This window comes from Xenopus laevis, chromosome 4L (assembly GCF_017654675.1).
Source record: "Xenopus laevis strain J_2021 chromosome 4L, Xenopus_laevis_v10.1, whole genome shotgun sequence".
NCBI lineage: Eukaryota > Metazoa > Chordata > Amphibia > Anura > Pipidae > Xenopus > Xenopus laevis.
The window spans coordinates 150,835,703-150,855,326 of record NC_054377.1 but is presented as its reverse complement, the minus strand read 5'-3'; the positions used below and the strand labels follow the sequence as shown (position 1 = coordinate 150,855,326).

Sequence of the window (19,624 nt, the reverse complement as noted above, 5' to 3'; positions counted from 1 at the left end):
ATAACATAATAAAAGTTAACTTAAAGGTGAACCACCCCCTTTAAGGCGAGCATTTTATTTAAATGTGTAGTTTTCACCTTTATTCAACGTGAGCAAAATAAGCAGTACTGGTATGGGACCGTTATCCAGAATGCTCGGGAACTAGGGTTTCCGACTAATGGATCTTTCCGTAATTTGGATATTCCTTCCTTAAGTCTACTAGAGAATCATGTAAACATGAAATAAAGCCAATAGGCTGGTTTTGCCTCCAATAAGGATTAATTATATCTTAGTTGGGATCAAGTACAAGCTACTGTTTTATTATTACACAGAAAAAGGACATTTTTTTTGAAAAAATGGATTATTTGGATAAAATGGAGTCTATGGGAAATGGCCTTTCCAGGAATTCTAAGCTTTCTGGATAACGGGTTTCCGGATCTCATGTGTACACAGGTGTACTTCTCCTAAATTGCATAACTTGAACCTGCCCCTTCCCAGGCCATGTCCAATCCATCTGTTTATATATATATATAATATATATATATATATATATATATATATATATATATATATATATATATATATATATATATATTTAAATATCAGTTCCCATCCCTCTTCTGACACCAGTAATGGATGGCATATCGGTAGAGATATAACCTGACTGTCAGTGGAAGATGTCTAGTGACATCATCAAAGAGGTTTGGATATGGACAGTGACATCACCAGAATCAGTAAATATCTATAAAGCCCTGTCCTCCCTCCTGGAGTAGTATGTCTATAAAAAGCCCACCCTCCCTCCTAGTCTTATATGTTTCAGGCCAACATACACATCACTAGAAATGTTCACAAGAACCAGGAAGCTGCTGGAAACTGAAATTAGTTTTGATTTCTAGAAATAAAAAAACACTGCTTTATTTTAAATCAATTTACAAAATGTATGCTAAACAAGGGGGTAGAATGTCCCTTTAATCTTCTATAAAGTACCTTTCATGTATTAATAAAATGCCATTCACAGAGGTTTCCTAATCAGAGAGAAGTCCCAAATTTTGCCGAGACATAAATCCCACACGGATTCTGAATCTTTGATGATAGCTTTGTACAGAAACGGGTCTCACCTTAAGAAGGAATATCTGTGACAGATGTGATTTGTGCACGGATTTACACGGTTTATGGGTGCTCTCTGGAGCTTCCTTGCAAATGTCAATAACTCATTATAAATATAGCAGAGAATATTTTTATTTTATTTGCTTGCTGGCTTGGAAAGTCAGCGGCCTCATAAATCATAAAGCTTTTATGGTGTTTACTTTGGACTTATTGAGTAGAACTTTAGCCACTGCACAAAAAGCAATGGAGAGAGTGGGGACTTTGAGACCCTCGCTGTATGATGTTCCCTGTTTCCTCTGGGACTATATATATATATTTATTTATCTATATCTATATATATATATACTATACTGACTCTGTACTCAATTAGATCCCTCTATCCGCTGGTAAGGCACTCACTGATCATTTGTAAAGGAAATTATCAGTGTCACATGAGACCACATCCTATAGTTTAGCCAGAACATTCCTTCTGTGCATATTTGAATTTATACATATGGGAGGAGGTGCCATATTGATTCCTTTAGACAGTACAGTATGAGGGTATTGCTTATTGTGTGCCCAGAACATTCCTTCTCTGTATATTTGAATTTATACATATGGGAGGAGGTGCCATATTGATTCCTTTAGACAGTACAGTATGAGGGTATTGCTTATTGTGTGCCCAGTACATTCCTTCTCTGTATATTTGTATTTATACATATGGGAGGAGGTGCCATATTGATTCCCTTAGACAGTACAGTATGAGTGTATAGCTTATTGTGTGCCCAGAACATTCCTTCTCTGTATATTTGTATTTATACATATGGGAGGAGGGAGGTGCCATATTGATTCCCTTAGACAGTACAGTATGAGGGTATAGCTTATTGTGTGCCCAGAACATTCCTTCTCTGTATATTTGTATTTATACTTATGGGAGGAGGGAGGTGCCATATTGATTCCCTTAGACAGTACAGTATGAGGGTATAGCTTATTGTGTGCCCAGAACATTCCTTCTCTGTATATTTGTATTTATACTTATGGGAGGAGGGAGGTGCCATATTGATTCCCTTAGACAGTACAGTATGAGGGTATAGCTTATTGTGTGCCCAGAACATTCCTTCTCTGTATATTTGTGTTTAGACATGTTGGTGGAGATGCCATATTTTATTGTCAGTATAATGGAATATATGAGAAAGACCATTGTATTTACTGCTGATTAATCTTACATCTAACATTTGATTTGATTGTCCATTTCAAGAATTCTTGTCTTCTCCCATTACCTTCAGTCGTCTTGGATGAGGATTATAGCAGTTGGTACTTGCAACTAGTAGGCCTATATTCAGCATCTTTGCTTTCATGTCTGCTATTTACCCTGTGGATAAGTAAAAGATCTCGCGGCTTTGGAAGAAACATAGCCCTGTTGTCTGGGATTTTCCATCTATAAATATTTATATGGTTCGGGAGCTCTGGCTACTTTATTCTTCTGCACAACTGCAAAGCTGTGCCCCAAATTACCAGCCATCCAGAAAGTAAATAACTCCTTCAGCTCACACCTAGAGCTGTTTTCTCTCTTCAGTCTAATATCCATCAGATGTTTTTTTTCCTATTCCCCTGGGCCGATAAATAAACCCTTTCTTAATCAACGAAGAAGGTGCACCATCTGATCTGGGATTAAATGTCCAGTAACACTAAACTTGGAGATAAGTAATAGGCTCTTGCTTCATTCTCGAAAATGCAGAATAGGTGACAATTCTGTAGAAAAGTTTTGAGGAACCTACCTCTGTCTGTAGGATGGCTGCTCTCTGCTCCTTTGCCGTCAGGGACTCCTTAAGCACCTCTATGTGTTGCTTGCAGTCGGAATTCTGATTTCTGAGAGTTTCCAGCTTGGTTTGTAAGGCAAGAAGTTCAGACTCTTTCTTGGACAGCTCTTGCTTCAGCTGGTCAATCTGTTGGCAAAGCACAAGAAAGGTTTTTAGAGTGGAGCAGAAAGCCCAAGAGAAGCCCTGCTGTGGGGGTAAATTGGCAAAGGTATATATATAGGTCATATATTGTGAAATCAATTAGATGTTTTTAGTAGCTACACCAGGGATGTATAACCAACTGATTAAACTACAAATACCAGCGTCTTACCACCACCTCGGTCTACTAAAGCGTTCTCTTACTTGGGAAGAACTTACATGGACTACATTATTTGTACAACAGGTATATAGCAAGTCATGGACCCAACAATGTTTCACTGATCCCTCCACAGGTGGGACAAGACTTGCTCAGTGCTGCCTCTAGTGGATCCCTGATAACATTACCCAACAACATCAATTCATATATTGGAAATTTAGATCTGCCCAGCCCATTCCATTTTATTCAGCACTTCCACAGCTTACTTGTATGTATCTATCACGCTATTATGGGTCTAAATGAAGTGCTGTACTAGCTTCTGGCCTGAACCCCCCCATTTTTACCTGTTCTGGATTGCAGCCAAACTTACTACATGCCACCCATCATAAAACCCCAACTGAAGTCATCTGAGGGCAAGCCGAAGGGGCAAAGGGAGGTGGAGCAGCCCACCAACCGCACCTCAATTTAAAATTATGCTACCTTTTTTTTGGGTACCTGCCCTGGCCTGCTGCAAAACTTAAGGTGATTCACCAACTTTTTCTCATTTTTTCTTTTTTCCAAGAAAATAATAACAATATGTGTGGAATTAACCAACTGGAATCACCATCATTACATGGGCGTCTGGCTTTCGACATGTGTCAATTTGTGCAGTTGTACAGAACGGGGATCAACCAGAAATAATTGTCTATATCTATCCAGAGGTGGTCGCCATTTTGGGTTTCTTCTCAGAAAGTAGCGGAAATCAAAAGGGGTTTGTGCCATGGTCCTTCAAGCATGAAATCTATACAGCAAAGTCTACTAATAAAGTGTAAATTGGTGGACAAATATGATTTGCAAGAGTATACAACTGTGGGGGGTTTTGTGCAAAAAAGATAAGTAACTCACAGAACTGATAAAAGTCACTGCTGATAAAGAGCATTTTCAAATATATTTATGAAACCCACATGTCCCTCACTAACACTTCATCTCATCTTGAAGGAAAATTCCTGGAGTCCTTGAGACACAACCCAGAGAGGAAAATACATTGCTGGACAGAAAAAATGTGTTCCTTCAAAGTCCTGCCACATCACACAAAGAACAATTTGCTTTTACTAAACATTTTAAGAAGGCGTTTTGAGGGGGTGGAAATATAGCTGTCCTAGGGAAACATGTTCAGAGAAAAGCAAAATGGAAACAGTAAACAGTAGGTTAAGATAGAGAAAGTAAGGTAAGCTGAAGATAGTAGGGCAAGAACCGTAGGAGAAGATGGAGACAATAGGGCAAGAAGTAATGTAAGATGAAGACAGAAAAGCAAGATAAGATAAGATGAAGATTGTAGGGAAGATAGAGATAGCAAGCTAAGCTGAAGACAGGGCAAGATATAAATAGTAAAGTAAAATGAAGATACAATCATGAAAAAGTTTGTGAACCCCTCTCAGCCTGCATAATAATTTACTCCACTTTCAACAAAAAAGATAAGTGGGGTGTTTTCTGAGTGAAACAGTATTAAGTTGTATGAAATTAAATCAAATGTGAAAAATGTGGGTACCCTTGTTATTTGTGATTACTGGCAACACCAAATTGGTTGGTTTAGCTCATTAAGCCTTGAACTTTATAGGCAATTGTGTCCAATCATGAGAAAAGGTATTTAAGATGACCAATTGCAAGTTGTGCTTCTGTCTGACTCTCCTCTGAAGAGTGACAGCATGGGATCCTCAAAGCAACTCTCAAAAGATCTGAAAACAAAGATTGTTCAGTATCAGGGTTTAGGGGAAGGCTACAAAAAGCTATCTCAGAGGTTGAAACTGTCAGTTCCAACTGTAAGGAATGGAATCAGGAAATGGAAGGCCACGGGCACAGTTGCTGTAAAACCCAGGTCTGACAGGCCAAGAAAAATACAGGAGCAGCATATGCGGAGGATTGTGAGAATAGTTACAGACAACCCAGAGATCATCTCCAAAGACCTGCAAGAAGATCTTGCTGCAGATGCAGGTGTATCTGTACATCGTTCTACAATTCAGCACAATTTGCACAAAGAACATGTGTATGGCAGGGGGATGAGAAAGAAGCCCTTTCTGCACTCACACAAACACAGTCACTTGTTGTATGGAAAAGCTCATTTAGACAAGACACGGTCATTTTGGAACAAAGTGCTTTGGACTGATGAGAAATTGGACTGATGAGAAATTGAGTTATTTGGTCAAAACAAGAAGCACTTTGCATGGTGGAAGAAGAACACAGCATTATAAAAAACACCTGCTACTGTCAGATTTGGTGGAGGTCCCATCATGCTGTGGGGCCGTGTGGCTAGTTCAGGGACTACTGGGGCCCTTGTTAAAGTCGAAGTCAGATGAATTCAACCCAATATCAACAAATTCTTCAGGATAATGTTCAAGCATCAGTCACAAAGTTGAAGTTCCGCTGCAGGGGTTGGATATTCCAACAAGACAATGACCCCTAAACACACTTGGAAATCTACAAAGGCATTTATGCAGAGGGACAAGTATAATATTCTGAAATGGCCATCACAGTCCCCCGACTTGAATATCATCAAAAAACTATATGATTTGAAGCAGGCTGTCCATGCTCGGCAGCCATAACATTTGGAGAGATTTTGTATGGACGAATGGTCAAAAATACCACCATTCCGAATCCAGACACTCATCAAAGGCTATAGGAGGAGTCTAGAGGCTGTTACATTTGCAAAAGGAGTTCAATTAAGTATTTATGTAATATCTCTGTTGGGGTGCCCAAATGTATGCACCTAATTTTATCTAATTTTGTTATGATGCATATTGCATATTTTCTGTTAATCAAATAAACGTTATGTTACTGCTGAAATACTAATGTTTCCATAAGGCATGTTATATATTAAAAGGAAGTTGCTACTTTGAAAGCTCAGCTAATGATAAACAAAACTCCAAAGAATTAAGAGGAGTTCCCAAACTTTTCCACATGACTGTAGTAGGGTAAAATAGAGATAATAAGGTAAGATGAAGAAAGTAGGGCAAGATAGAGATAACAAGGTAAAATTAATATAGTAGGGCAAGATAGAGATAGTAGGCTAAGATGAAGTTAGAAAAGCAAGACATAGATAGTAAGGTAAGACGAAGATAGTAGGGAAGATAGAGCTAGTAAGGTAAGATGAAGACAGGGCAAGATATAAATAGTAAGGTAAGATGAATATAGCAGGGCAAGATAGAGACAGTAAGGTAAGATAAAGATAGGTATGGCAAAATTAAAACAATAGGACAAAAAAGGGACATTAGAGTAAGATGAAGATAATATGGCAAACTAGAAACACAAGATAATAGAGCAATATTAAGAAAGTAAGACAATAGGTCAACAAAATGATAACTGAAGGGCAAGAAGCAGACCATAGAGAAAAGGACAAGCTGGTAGAGTAACATGAAGATGGAAAGCAAAGATGGCAACAGCAGGACAAAGCATTGGCAGTAGCACTATATAATACTACTGTCCAACCTCCAGTTCTTCAGTAGGTGATGAAGTACAACTCAATGAATTCAGCAGGAGCCAAAGGCAGGCTGGACCACTAATGTGATGGCCTAGTGTCACTTCAAACTGCCTGTATGTGGTGCAAAGTGAAACAACTAGTATTACAGTTATATCATAATACAATAAATATACTTGGATAGTTTTTCACTGACTTTAGTAAAGCTAAACAGAGGACTACAAAAAAGTTCAACTTTAAACCACAAAAAACAGGCTTGGGCTACATGCTCCTACTATACATATCTACCAAAAAGTGGTGGTAAGTGGAGTATATGCAGAGGAAGGACTGTGCTGTGCTACAGTCTCCACTATATCCCCAACATAATCACCTTATTCACTTGCTATGGGGGTTGGATTGTACACAAAATTCTCCCTAAAGGTGGTCATACAACCTCCCGTAGTGCCCTGTGTATGAGGGTGCTAAATGTCTACTCTACTACTATTCCTCTCGCCTTGAAGGACTTCATTGGGGACACTCTGGTCAGGAGCTTGCGCTTCCTCAATAGAAAAAGGCTGCCTCTCAAGCTATTTGACCTATCCTAGCTCTCCCTTCAGGGAAAGCTCTTTGTCAGGGAGAATGTCAAGTATTTGTCGGTGGTCGACCGAAACTGCCCCTGGGGGTGTGAAGCCCAGGAGCATTTTCTGCAGCATTGTCCCTTGGCAAAGAGGGTGCGCTCTCAGGTCTCCCGAGCTCTAAATGCTCCACTTATGCACACCCTGGGCTATGTTGAACTGGCCTATGGAGTGTCAGCCAGACAGCGCAGCCACGACCACGAGACGCTCACGATAAGGTACAACACGACAAAATCTAATGGCACACAGGACTGAAGGAATTCTTCCAAATTTTATTTCAAAGCTAATTACAAATGCAACGTTTCGGTGAATAAAAGCCCTTTGTCAAGCTTTTCGGGGAATAATATGTCAAGCTTTTCAGGGAATAAAACCCCTTTGTCAAGCTTGACAAAAGGGTTTTATTCCCCGAAACGTTGCATTTGCACTCCGCTTTGAAATAAAATTTGGAAGAATTCCTTCGGTCCTGTGTGCCATCGGATTTTGTCGTGTTGCACAGTATATAGGTAACATCTCTGGCGAGGTCGTTATACTTTTGGTTCGGATGGGACTCCTGAGAGCATTGTTAAATCCATCATGGGAGAGTTATGGTATACAAGATCTTTCCGCTTCATTATGGAGGGGATTTACTCTGTAGCCTTCGGGCCATGGCAGTTTTCTTTCTATAAGGAGTCTCTTTTTTATTATTTCTGTCATATTTTTTTATTTCAAGAACATGATTCTGTTGGGGTTTTTTTTGTTGTTTTTTTGTGGTGGGCTCTGGATATTTTAGTTTGGTGGAGGGGAAAGAAAGCCAGATTGGACAGAGATAAGACTTTGAAACTGGCTATCCATGGGGTGTTGTTGGAATTGGTGAGGGTGTGGGGAGGTGAGGCGGTCAATATGGACAAAGGGGTGGACTTTGATTTTTGGCCGTCCTTATATGGGTGGACTTTGGGGAGGGAGTCTTCTGGTGTTGGGTATCTTAAGTGGACTTATTTAACATGTCATTCATTTTATGTTAATTTAAGAATTGTATTATGGTTTGTTTCTTTATTGTAAGCATTTATTTTAATTAAAAAAAAAATACCTAAAGGTGGCCATAGACATACCAATAATATCGTACAAAACAAATTTTCGCACAGTATTTAGTGTGTGTATGGTGGGAGACGAGCTGACCGGCAGAAGATTTAGATATCAGTCGGCTCATCGATGGCTGGAAAATTTTGATTGGGCGCCTTTGAAGGCACCTAAACATCGCCCGTTGTTAGTGCTGAATCTTCAGATGCAAGTAGAATTTGATTGTTTCTATCTGTATATCTGACAATTCAACTCTACATGTGTGTATTGAAACGAATGATCTTTCCTGGAAATATCTTTTTTCAGGAAAGGTCGTAATTGTAACGTCTATGGCCAACTTAAGCCAGTGAATGGACAACCTCATCAGAGCCCTCTGCTACTCAGACTATTTTTAGATAATGGTCTGGAACAAATGGAACCATTCCTTTACATGATCTGTAATCTGTAAATTTATTCACCATTAACATTGAAAAATTTGTTGTCACATCAAAATTCTGTCCTTTATTTAACTTTCACAAAAAGTATAACATATCTTCCCTTACTTTCCAAACACACACATCAACCCTGTCAGCTAAATGAATTGTTTTTTTTCTGAAATTACAAAAATATATTGAAAAGCAAAATGTTACATGAGCTGAAACTCTTGGGGTTACACCGCCCAATTGTTGTTTTTTCTCCAAACCCTTTAAATAAACCTAAATAACACTGAAATGATAAAAAAACAGAACTCGCCTTGGTCTATATTTGTGTAACACGGTCATTTTTTGGTGATACGATGCCTGGAGTATGTTATCTTCTTAATGGATTTTTCACTTCATTAGAGGTCAAATGGTTACCGAATTATCATTATTACTCATTGCTTCTATTTAAACCAATTGTGGGGGAGGGGGTCACTGAGGGCACACATGGAATATGTTAGCTAATGACGACAAAGTACAATGCGCTGCATCTATCATATTTTTTATAAAGTACACCTATCCATCACTGAGTGGGGTAGGGGGGCAGGCGGCAGAATTTCGGAATAGTAAAAATTAAGGGAAGTGTTGTCTTTTAGCAGTTATCGTTATAAATAGATCTTTTTGCTAAGAGCCCATAGAAAAGATTTGTTGCAACCAAATAATAACTGGCTTAGCAAAAAGATAATAAAACTCGTAGTTGAATCACAGTTCCCAGCTTGGCTAAGCAATGTAGAACAAGTTCCACCAGTAACCTCAACCTTGTGCCCGGCACCATAAAATAAACTTGTTCTGGTGGCCTGGTTGGAGGCCTGGAGCATAATACAGTATACCGGGATCCATAGCAAAATCTTTTAGGATTCTCCTGCTCTCCACATCTAGGGTTACATTTGGTGGATTGTTGTTTGTTGGCCCAAGTGCCCACTGATGTCCAAAATCTGGTCTACCACCCCCCATAACAATTCCAAGATACTGTAGTTCGTATGTATGCTGGATAATAACACTGAAGTGTAAGAGAGTGTTCAAAGGCAAGAAGTTTAGCCAAGATTATTGGATGATGTAAGGATGAAAGGGTTCATGGAGTAGGATTTGGTTCCAAAAAGAGGAGGGGGATTGATCAATGCACATTCCCTGGCCCCCTGTCTCATAAGTAATCTATTGTCTTTGCAAGTGCATGTATTTACAAAAACAGGAGTTTACAAAGTTATGTAACAATGGTATGGTGGCTTACCGATTTTATGATCATAACTTTGTAAAAACCCCTGTTTTTGTAAATACATGCTCTTGCATAGACACTAGATTACTTACGAGACAGGGGACCAGGGAATGTTCATTGATCAATCCTTCCCTCTTTTTTGTATTCTTTAGTTCAGTAGCACTTACATTGTATTTAAATATATTTTTAGTTAGCCTTGGAGTGCTCCCACAACCCCTGTTTTTTGCATTATAGTAGGATTTGGTTGCCTATGGACAATATATCTTGGGTTGGTAGATTTCTGTTGACCAGTTGAAGACTGCATAATCATAAATAGGTATGAGCTATGGAATGACAAGTAGACTTTCCCTGTACTTTTGAAGCAGATCGTATCAATACAATACTAGTAGTCTTGTCCATCTATAGGCTAACGCATACAGAGAAACTTTCTCTTGGACATTTAAAACCTTACAAGATTTGCACCAAAGTCGACCCAGTCATTATTACCTTGCTCTTCATGAACTTTGAATGGCTCTTGTAAACTTCCATTTGTTTGATCTCTTCTTCTCTGTCCTCTATATTTAAGACTCCATTTGTTTTAATTATATGGATTTCATCTTCAAGGTCTCTGATGTTCCTCTCTAGTGACGAAATTTTGGTGTCCTGCACCAGATAAGAAATAAAGAGTTGTTAGACGTCTCATAGGATAACACAGCAGATTATTCCAGTAAGCCTGGATGTGATTGGTGGAGAGGAAAGCCAGCTGCTAGAAGCCATCTTGGAAATGAAGATTTAGATGAAAGAAGTAACGTTAGTATGAGCAGAGAGGCAGTGAGAACCACACAGTAGAGGAGTTGGTTATAAATGGCGCACAAACCAAGCCATGCAACTGGACTCCCTGCAGCTTATATTCAAATGCTAGAAATCACTTTTTGGTTTCTGGCAGTGTAGTTTAGAATTTCAGTTGTATATTCTGTATATAAGGATTGCACACTCATTTATATATAAAAAGTCAAAACTTTTATTATATCAAAAACACTTACATATTGGCAATTGGCCCAATGAATGGCCCTACGTGTTTCAACCACAAAAGTGGTCTTCATCAGGGGCAAAATCCATATGATACAAAAAGTAGTAAAAAGGCAGAACAAATGCATACACTTCAATGGTTTAAATACCTTTAGAATACCCTCATAGCTTTCCTTAAGTCTCTCACTGATCCACCAGGGATCAGGTTTGATAAAAAATTTTTTAGTAACTATGGATATATCCAGCCTCTATACCAATATTCCACATGAGTTGGGTAAACAGACCATATATGACTTATTGATGGATACATATAGGGATGATTCACAAGCACCATTTATTTATGATCTTCTGTGTTTTGTCCTAGGCCACAACTACTTTAGCTTTGAAAAAATATTCTACAGACAAATACAGGGCAGTGTAACGGGCAGTAATGTTGCCCCAGCATATGCAAATTTATTTATGGCAAAGTATGAGGACCAACACATTTATAAATGTGTGGTCGAAACGCGTAGGGCCATTCACTGAGCCAATTGCCAATATGTAAGTGTTTTTGATAACATAAAAATTTTGACTTTTTATATATAAATGAGTGTGCAATCCTTATGTTTTGACTTTTGATATTTATACAAGGAGGCTTCATATGGGTGTGCGCCTTCCAAATTATAGTTCTATGTATAATCTGTATACACGTAAAAGGCTGTTACTAATTCATAATTTTATATATAGACGGTGTTTACATTTATTGTCATTTATTTAAAAGGAAACGTATTTATACCATGATGGATTTTATATTCTTTAATCATAAAGTAACTGTTTGCTATCACATGCCAACGCCAGTACAGGGTGTAATGCTCCCCCTCCACACTCACAGTCATGTCCTGTCTAAGCCTCCATATATAGTCTGTTATTGTCCATACACAGTGTATACAGTTCAACTCAACCCTCACAGCCAGGTCCTGTCTACCTCACCCTAAATAGCCTGCCAGTCCCAGCACATTGTGTATTCCTTAATTCTCCTCTTACAGCCAGGTCCTGTCTATCTCGCCCCAATGTAGTTTGCCAATGCTAGCACACAGTGTAGGGCTCAAATCTACCCTTAAAGTCAGGTCATGTCTATCTCACCCCATTGAGTGAGCCAGTGCAAGCACACGGTCTAGGGCTCAACTCTACTGTCACAGCCAGGTCCTTTCTATCCTGCCCTATGTAATGTGCCAGTGTCAGTACACAGTGTAGGGCTCAATTCTACCCTCACAGCCAGGTGTTGTTTATCTTGCCCTAAAGTAATGTGCCAATGCTAGCACACAGTTTATAGCTCAACTCTACCCTCACAGCCAGGTCCTGTCTATCTCGCCCTATGAACAGCAGTCTGTGCTCAAAGCACAAAGAGTATACCTTTGTTATTGGACCTGTCTGTCCCACCCGATGTACACTTGGATATGTTATGTGTATATTAGTGATGTGCAAGTGAGGAAAAACTCAACCCGCACCTGACCCTTAACCCTAATCTGTAAAATGTTGCCATTGTAAGAGATGCCCCTAACCCATACCGGCACCACCTCTGTACACTACTTCTGTGAGCCCCTCTTGTTCCAAGACAGGGAATCTTTTGGAGCAATGGAGAGGTGAACTTCTCCAATCTGACCTGCACCCAACCTGAGCTTCTGATGAAGTGACGTATTAGTCACGAAACGCGTCAAGCTACTCTCCCTGCCCGCGTGTATACATGGTTTTATTTGGATCAATAAAGATGAATTTTTATCCTACATTTGGTTCCGCTCTGGATGAATTGTTTCCCGGTTGCCACCCGTTTGCCTGTACCCAATGAGACGTGTTGTTTATTGCCGTTCCAGACCGGCACCTCTCTTCGACAACCGGAAGTCACTTCTGCCTATCCGTAACAGCATCCACATTTTTGCACTGCACCCAACCCTAACCATGATTAAATTGGCCAAATTTCAACCCAAACCTGCCCAACCAGTGGTCAACCTGCAGATGTGTAAAATATATCTGCACTTTGCATATTGCCTGCCAACATGTAAACCAGAATCATTAATAAATCTTTTAAATTTCACTCTATTCTGCGTTGTTGTTGTTATCAGTATGACAATGAAGGACGACAGGACTGCTTGTCCTGAAAAGTTTGTAAAATATTCTATACAGACAGTCCCCTGGTTACGTACGAGATAGGGTCTTAGGTTTGTTCTTGAGTTGAATTTGTATGTAAGTTGAAATAGATACATTTACTTATTAAATGCAACTTAGACTGATAGTATTTATTTTTACCTTTCTGTGCTCTTAAGTAGACAACACACACCAGAGGGGATTGGGGCAGGTGGTTTATTAAAGCTAAATGCTAATAAAGGCCAAGCAAACCACAGTGCATTACTGTAACAGCCTCTTTATGTAAGTGTGAGTTGTATGTAAAGGTGGCCATAGATGTAACAATTACGATCTTTCTTGGAAAAGATGTTTCCAAGAAAGAACGTTCGTTTCAATACACACGTGTAGAGCTGAATCGTCAGATGTACAGGTACAAATAATAGAATTCTATTTGTATCTGACGATTCAGCACCCGATCAAAATTTTCCGTCCAGCCAGATCGATAAGCTGACGATATTCAAGTCTCGTGCCGATATCAGTCGGCTCTTTTCCCAATCTTTTCAAATAAGATATCTGCGTGTGGCAAAAGTAAGTGAATCCTTAGGATTATCATATAATTTGAAAGTGAAATCAGAATCTGGTGTTTTCAGTTAATGGGATGATAGTCGGGTTTGAGTGAGAGACCCTGTTTTACTAAAAGAATGAGGATCCAGCCTGATTATTGTATTGTGGCTTGAACAAAGGAGGTGCCTGACCTCAGAAAAAGAGTTGTTGAAGCCTATAAAGCTGGAAAAGGTTACAAGACTACTTTTCATTCCACCAATGAAAAGTCAGACATATTGTGTACAAATGGAGAAAATTCAAGACCGTTGTTACCCAACCCAATAGTGGTCGACCATCAAAGATAACTCCAACTGAAAGGTGCCTAATAGTCTGAGAGGTTACAAAGGAACTAGGGTGAATTCTAAGCAACTGAAGGCCTGTTTCACATTGGCAAATGTTTATGACTCCACCATCAGGAAAACACTGAATACCAATGTTGTGTATAGCAGGGTAGCAAAGCACTGCTCTCCCCCAAAAATATTGCTGACCACCTACAGTTTAATAAAGATTATGTGGACAAACCAGAAGGATACTGGAAAAATGTTTTGTGGGCGGATGAAGCCAACTTTTTGGCTTTGAACTTTTTGGCTTAAATGAGGAGCGTTACATTTGGAGAAATAAAAACACTGCATCTGTGAAAACATGGTGGTGGGAGTGTTCTGGTTTGGGCCTGTTTTGCTGTATCTGTCCTGGATGGCTTGTCATTATTGATGGAACAATTAATTCTGAACTAGAACTAGTAAACCTTGAGTTTTGGGGGCAATTTTGGGCTTCAGTCCAGGGATATAAATGAGCTGGAGAGAGTGCAGAGACCAAGTGCAACTAAACTGGTTAGAGGGATGGAAGACAAATTAGTATAGATATTGCTGTATATATAGTTTATGTGAGTGTATGGAGGGGTCAATGTTAGTGTGTGTGTGTATGGACACCATTGTTTCATTTGGAGGGGTTGAACTTGATGAACCTTGGACCTTTTCAACCCAAGGCCAATTTAACTATGTAACTATGAGAATTCTAAAGCAAAATGTTAAGACATCAACAGACAATGGGTCATGCAGCAAGACAATGATCCTAAACAAACAAGTCGTTCTACCAAAGAATACTTAAAGAAGAATAAAGTGAATGTTCCGGAATGGCCAAGTAAAATTCATGACCTTTAATCCAACTGAATTGTCAAGGGTCAAGTCAAGAGTGAGTTTGTCATTTCATCCATATACGTTTGTACAGAAACAAAACAACATTCCTCTAGGACCTCTAGGTGCTACACACAACATAGATGTACCAGACAACAGACAAAAAGTGCAAGTGCAAAAATATGCAACTCCTGCAAGACAGGACAGCACAGTGCAGGAACAGGACAAGACGGTGCACACTCTGCAGATGTAATATGTTAAGTAAATAATGCTAAACGTCAGACATTATGGTGTATCATTGTGACATGACAGTAGCAAGAACATGAAGTGCAGATGTGCTCATAGAGAACAACTGTATCCAATGGCTATTCATCCATACAACAGTGTACAGTGGCTGTGCATAGTAAGGTCAGATGGTGTGAGTGAGAGATCTGTCCAGGCCCTGAGTATTCAGGAGACTTATGGGTTGGGGGAAGAAACTGTTACACAGTCTGGTAGTGAGGGCCGTAATACTTCGGTACCTTTTTCCAGATGGCAGGAGTGTGAACAGTGAGTGTGAGGGGTGTGTTGGATCAGACACAATGCTGGTGGCTTTACAGATGCAGCGAGTGGTGTAAATGTCCGGGATGGAAGAGAGACACCTATGATCTTCTCTGCTGTCTTCACTATCCTCTGTAGGATCTTGTGCTCCATGACAGTGCAGTTCCAGCCCAGACAGTGATACATCTGCTCAGGATGCTCTTGATTGTCCCTCTGTAGAAGGTTTTGAGAATGGATGGTGGTAGATGGGATTTCCTCAGCTTGCGCAGGAAGTAGAGGCGCAGTTGGGCTTTCTTGGCTCAGTAGCTGGTGTTGTGGGACCAGGTGAGGTTCTCTGCCAGGTGGACACCAAGGAATTTGGTGCTTTTGACGATCTCCACATTAGAGCCGTCGATGAACAGTGGCAGGTGGTCAATCCTAGTCTTCCTAAAGTCAACAACCATCTCCTTTGTTTTGTCTACATTGAGAGACAGGTTGTTGGCTCTGCACCAGTCTGTTAACTGCTGCACCTCCTCTCTGTATGGTGACTCATCATCATTGCTAATGAGACCCACCACGGTCGCGTCATCAGCGAACTTTATGATGTGATTTGTGAGGTGCGAGGGCTGCACAGTCATGCGTCAGCAGAGTGAACAGTAGAGGACTAAGCACACAGCCTTGAGGGGCTCCAGTGCTCAGTGTGGTGGTTCTGGAGCAGACTTTTCTATCAGATGCTGAGGAATGATAGTGTTGAATGCTGAACTGAAGTCTATGAACAGCATTCAAACGTAGGTGTCTTTTTTTGTCCAGATGAGAGAGGGCCATATGGAGGGTGGTGGCTATTGCATCGTCTGTTGAGCGATTTTGACAGAATGCGAACTGTAGGGGGTCCAGTGCTGGTGGCAGCAGGGTTTTGATGTGTTTCCTGACAAGCTTCTCAAAACACTTCATGATGATGGGGGTGAGTGCCACAGGACAGTAGTCATTGAGGCAGGACACTGATGACTTCTTTGGCACAGGGACAATGGTGGTGGTTTTGAAGCACTTCGGGACAGTGGAGGTGATCAGGGAGATGTTAAAGATGTCAGTGAAAACATCTGCCATCTGATCTGCACATTCTCTTAGCACTCTGCCAGGGATATTGTCTGGTCCTGCAGCCTTCCATGGGTTTACTCTTTCCAGAGTCATCCTCACGTCAGCCACCGTCAGACGCAGTGCCTGGTCACTAGGCAGAGTGATGGTCTTCCTTATTCCTGTGTTGTTCTGGGCTTCAAACCGTGCATAGAAGTCGTTCAGCGCATCTGCAACAGAGGCGTCACTGTCACAGGCAGATGGTGCTGACCTGTAGTTTGTGATAATGTAAGGAAAAAAGGCCTGGCACACAGAGCAAATTAAACCGGGGTCCTACCCCTGGTATGTTTATTGCGTCAAACAACGTTTCGGAGGGCGTTCCCCCTTCGTCCTCCAAAACGTTGTTTGACGCAATAAACATACCACGGGTAGGACCCCGGTTTAATTTGCTCTGTGTGCCAGGCCTTTTTTCCTTACATTGGTCCATTGGGAGTGCCGTCTCCCTTAGGTCTTGGGCACCAGCGTTAACTTTCGAAGGGCCTGAGTGTGCACGTGGTTTCTGTGTACCACTGTAGTTTGTGATAGCCTGGATGCCCTGCCACATGCACCGTGTGTCGCCATTTTATTTTCTATGGAGCAGACGTTAGACAGTAGTATGGACGGGAGAGAATTGTTGTGGAAAGACCTAAAACCCAGCAACATCCAAGAGCTGAAACTGTTATATATGGAGGAATGGGCTAAAGGACTGGACAGAGTAACAGTTAAAGGTTTAGCTGCAGTTATTGCTGCACAAGGGGATCTGGGTTGGATGATTTATTTTTAATAATGATTAGTGATTTATAATTATAAGCAAACATTTATAATAACAATAATAATTATTATTATAGGTATGGGACCTGTTATGCAGAATGCTCAGGACCTGGGGTATTCCGGATAACGAATCTTTGGATCTTCATACCTTAAGTCTACTAGAAAATCATGTAAATATTAAATAAACCCAATAGCCTGGTTTTGCTTCCAATAAGGATTAATTATATTTTAGTTGGGTTTAAGTACAAGATACAGGCATGGGACCTGTTATCCAGAATGCTCTGGGCCTGGGGGTTTCCAGATAACGGATCTTTCCCTAATTTAGATCTTTGTACATTAAGTCTACTAGAAAATCATATAAACATTAAATAAACCCAATAGGCTGGTTTTTGCTTCCAATAAGGATTAATTATATCTTAGTTGGGATCAAGTACAAGCGACTGTTTTATTATTACACAGAAAAAGGAAATAATATTGGAGACGACCATCCTATAAGCTTTCTGGTTTTCCAGGTAACGGAACCCATACCTGTTTTTTTATCATTATTATTTTTATAGAATACAGAGCCGGGCCACACTGCGCAGGCGCCCTAGGCAACCTGGGCCGACGCTGCGCCTGCTGAATGTGCAAGTTGACGCTGGCGCGCATACGCGTGTTAACGCCACCGCGCATGCGCAGAAGCGGTAATCGGCGTGCGCACATGCGCAGAAGCATCAATCGCGTGTAAGAAGACGGGGAATGAGAGGACCGGACATGGGGTAGGCGACAGAGCAGGTACGTGCCTGGCGCCCCCCCAGCTTTGCGCCCTAGGCATGTGCCTAATCTGCCTACCCCTAGTTCCGGCCCTGATAGCATAGTTAACAATTATGAGCAAAAATAATAATTTTTGTTTCATTTGTTTCACTAGGTGTTCTTCATCTACTTTTAGGACTTGTTTGAAAATCATGTTTTAGTTCACTTTCATATAAAAATAAAGAACTTTTTAAAGGGTTCACAATCCTACGTGGAAATACATTCCCCGTTGTCATTACCACTTCCTTGATCCCTTTCCTTAAATTCATTAAATATAAATCTTTTGTTTTTAAACGGGTTGTTCACCTTCAAGTTAACTGTATGATGCAGAAAGTAATATTTTAAGACAATTTACAAATGATTTTCATTTTTTATTTGTGTTTTTTAGTTATTTAGCATTTTATTCAACAGCTCTCCAGGTTGCAAGTTCCCCTAGCAACCATGCATCAATTTGAATAAGAGACTGAAATATGAATAGAAGAGGCCAGAATAGAAAGATGAGTAATAAAATGTAGGAATAACAATAAATGTGCAGCCTTTTGTTTTTTTTGATGGGGTCGGTGACCCCCATTTGAAAGCTGGAAAGAGTCAGAAGAAGAAGGCAAATCATTCATATACAATAAAAAAGAATAAATGAAGAACAATTCAAAACTTGCTTAGAATTAGCCATCCTATAACATACTAAAAGTTAACTGAAAGGTGAACCACCCTTTAACCATAACAGCACATATATTCAAAAGATTCAGTAGAGCTACTGTGCAACTCCCAGACACCTTGTGCAGCTCAGTACCTGCAGCGAATATTCTATGTGTCCAGAGTCAGACTGGTAGGTATAGGGCCCACCTGGGCTCCCATACAAGGGGCCACCACACCTCCCCCTACGGGCCTTTGCTGATCCACCTGCACCCCATGGGGCCCCAATGTGCAACCCCCCCCCCATGGGGCCCCCGCCGCGCTGCCCACACCCTCCTATAGGGCCGCCGCTACCCGACCTACCCCCTGAGCAAGCGTAAATTTAAAGTACCAGGCATTAGGGGAGGGAGATCTATGGCCTAGGGGAGAGCTGGCGTGGATTGGGTCTGGGCCGGTGGTGCCTACCGGGTTTTTTCCCGGTGACCCAACGGCCCAGTCTAACCCTGTATGTGCCTGTCACAGTGTTCTGGTAAATTCTAGAAAAAATATAAAGAAACCGGAGTGACTGAAGTGAGATCCAGAATCCAAAATGTGTTTGGGTGGAATGTTCTTACAAGGAACAGAGACTGCTGTTTTCAGGAAACCTTTGAAACGAATATTTTGCTGGGATACGTAGAGACCAATAGAAATGAACGGCAAAGCGCCCTGGATTTAAGTTCCTTTATGTCTAGTGTGTTATCAGCGACCAAGTTCCTAATGTAAGAGACACTTCTTTTTGACAATCTACAGAGCCTTCTCTATGGCCCAGGGAAGTGGAAAACTGTCATTTTAGGCTGCCTGACAACTGAGGTCCACAACTTGTAGGCCACAAATATTGACTGCGCTCCAATGTGAAAGTGCAAGTTATAGTTTGGCCTTTGGCCGAATCATCTGCAGGGAGTTCAGTATTTGGCTAAATCCAAATATTCTGGAAGTGATGCGTG

The 19,624-nt window shown here is 40.7% G+C and overlaps 1 protein-coding gene across 6 annotated transcripts in view; it reads right to left on the bottom strand.

The window, feature by feature from the left end:
* Positions 1-19,624, bottom strand: part of LOC108704021 (ERC protein 2-like) — a 528,894-nt gene that overhangs the window by 421,491 nt on the left and 87,779 nt on the right. For all 6 annotated transcript variants that reach the window (XM_041590955.1, XM_041590958.1, XM_041590956.1 and 3 more), the window contains 2 exons: positions 10,459-10,614; positions 2,844-3,011 (listed from right to left, as the gene is read on the bottom strand). In XM_041590955.1, coding sequence (XP_041446889.1) covers positions 2,844-3,011; positions 10,459-10,614 — 324 coding nt within the window. The remainder of the gene's footprint in view (positions 1-2,843; positions 3,012-10,458; positions 10,615-19,624) is intronic.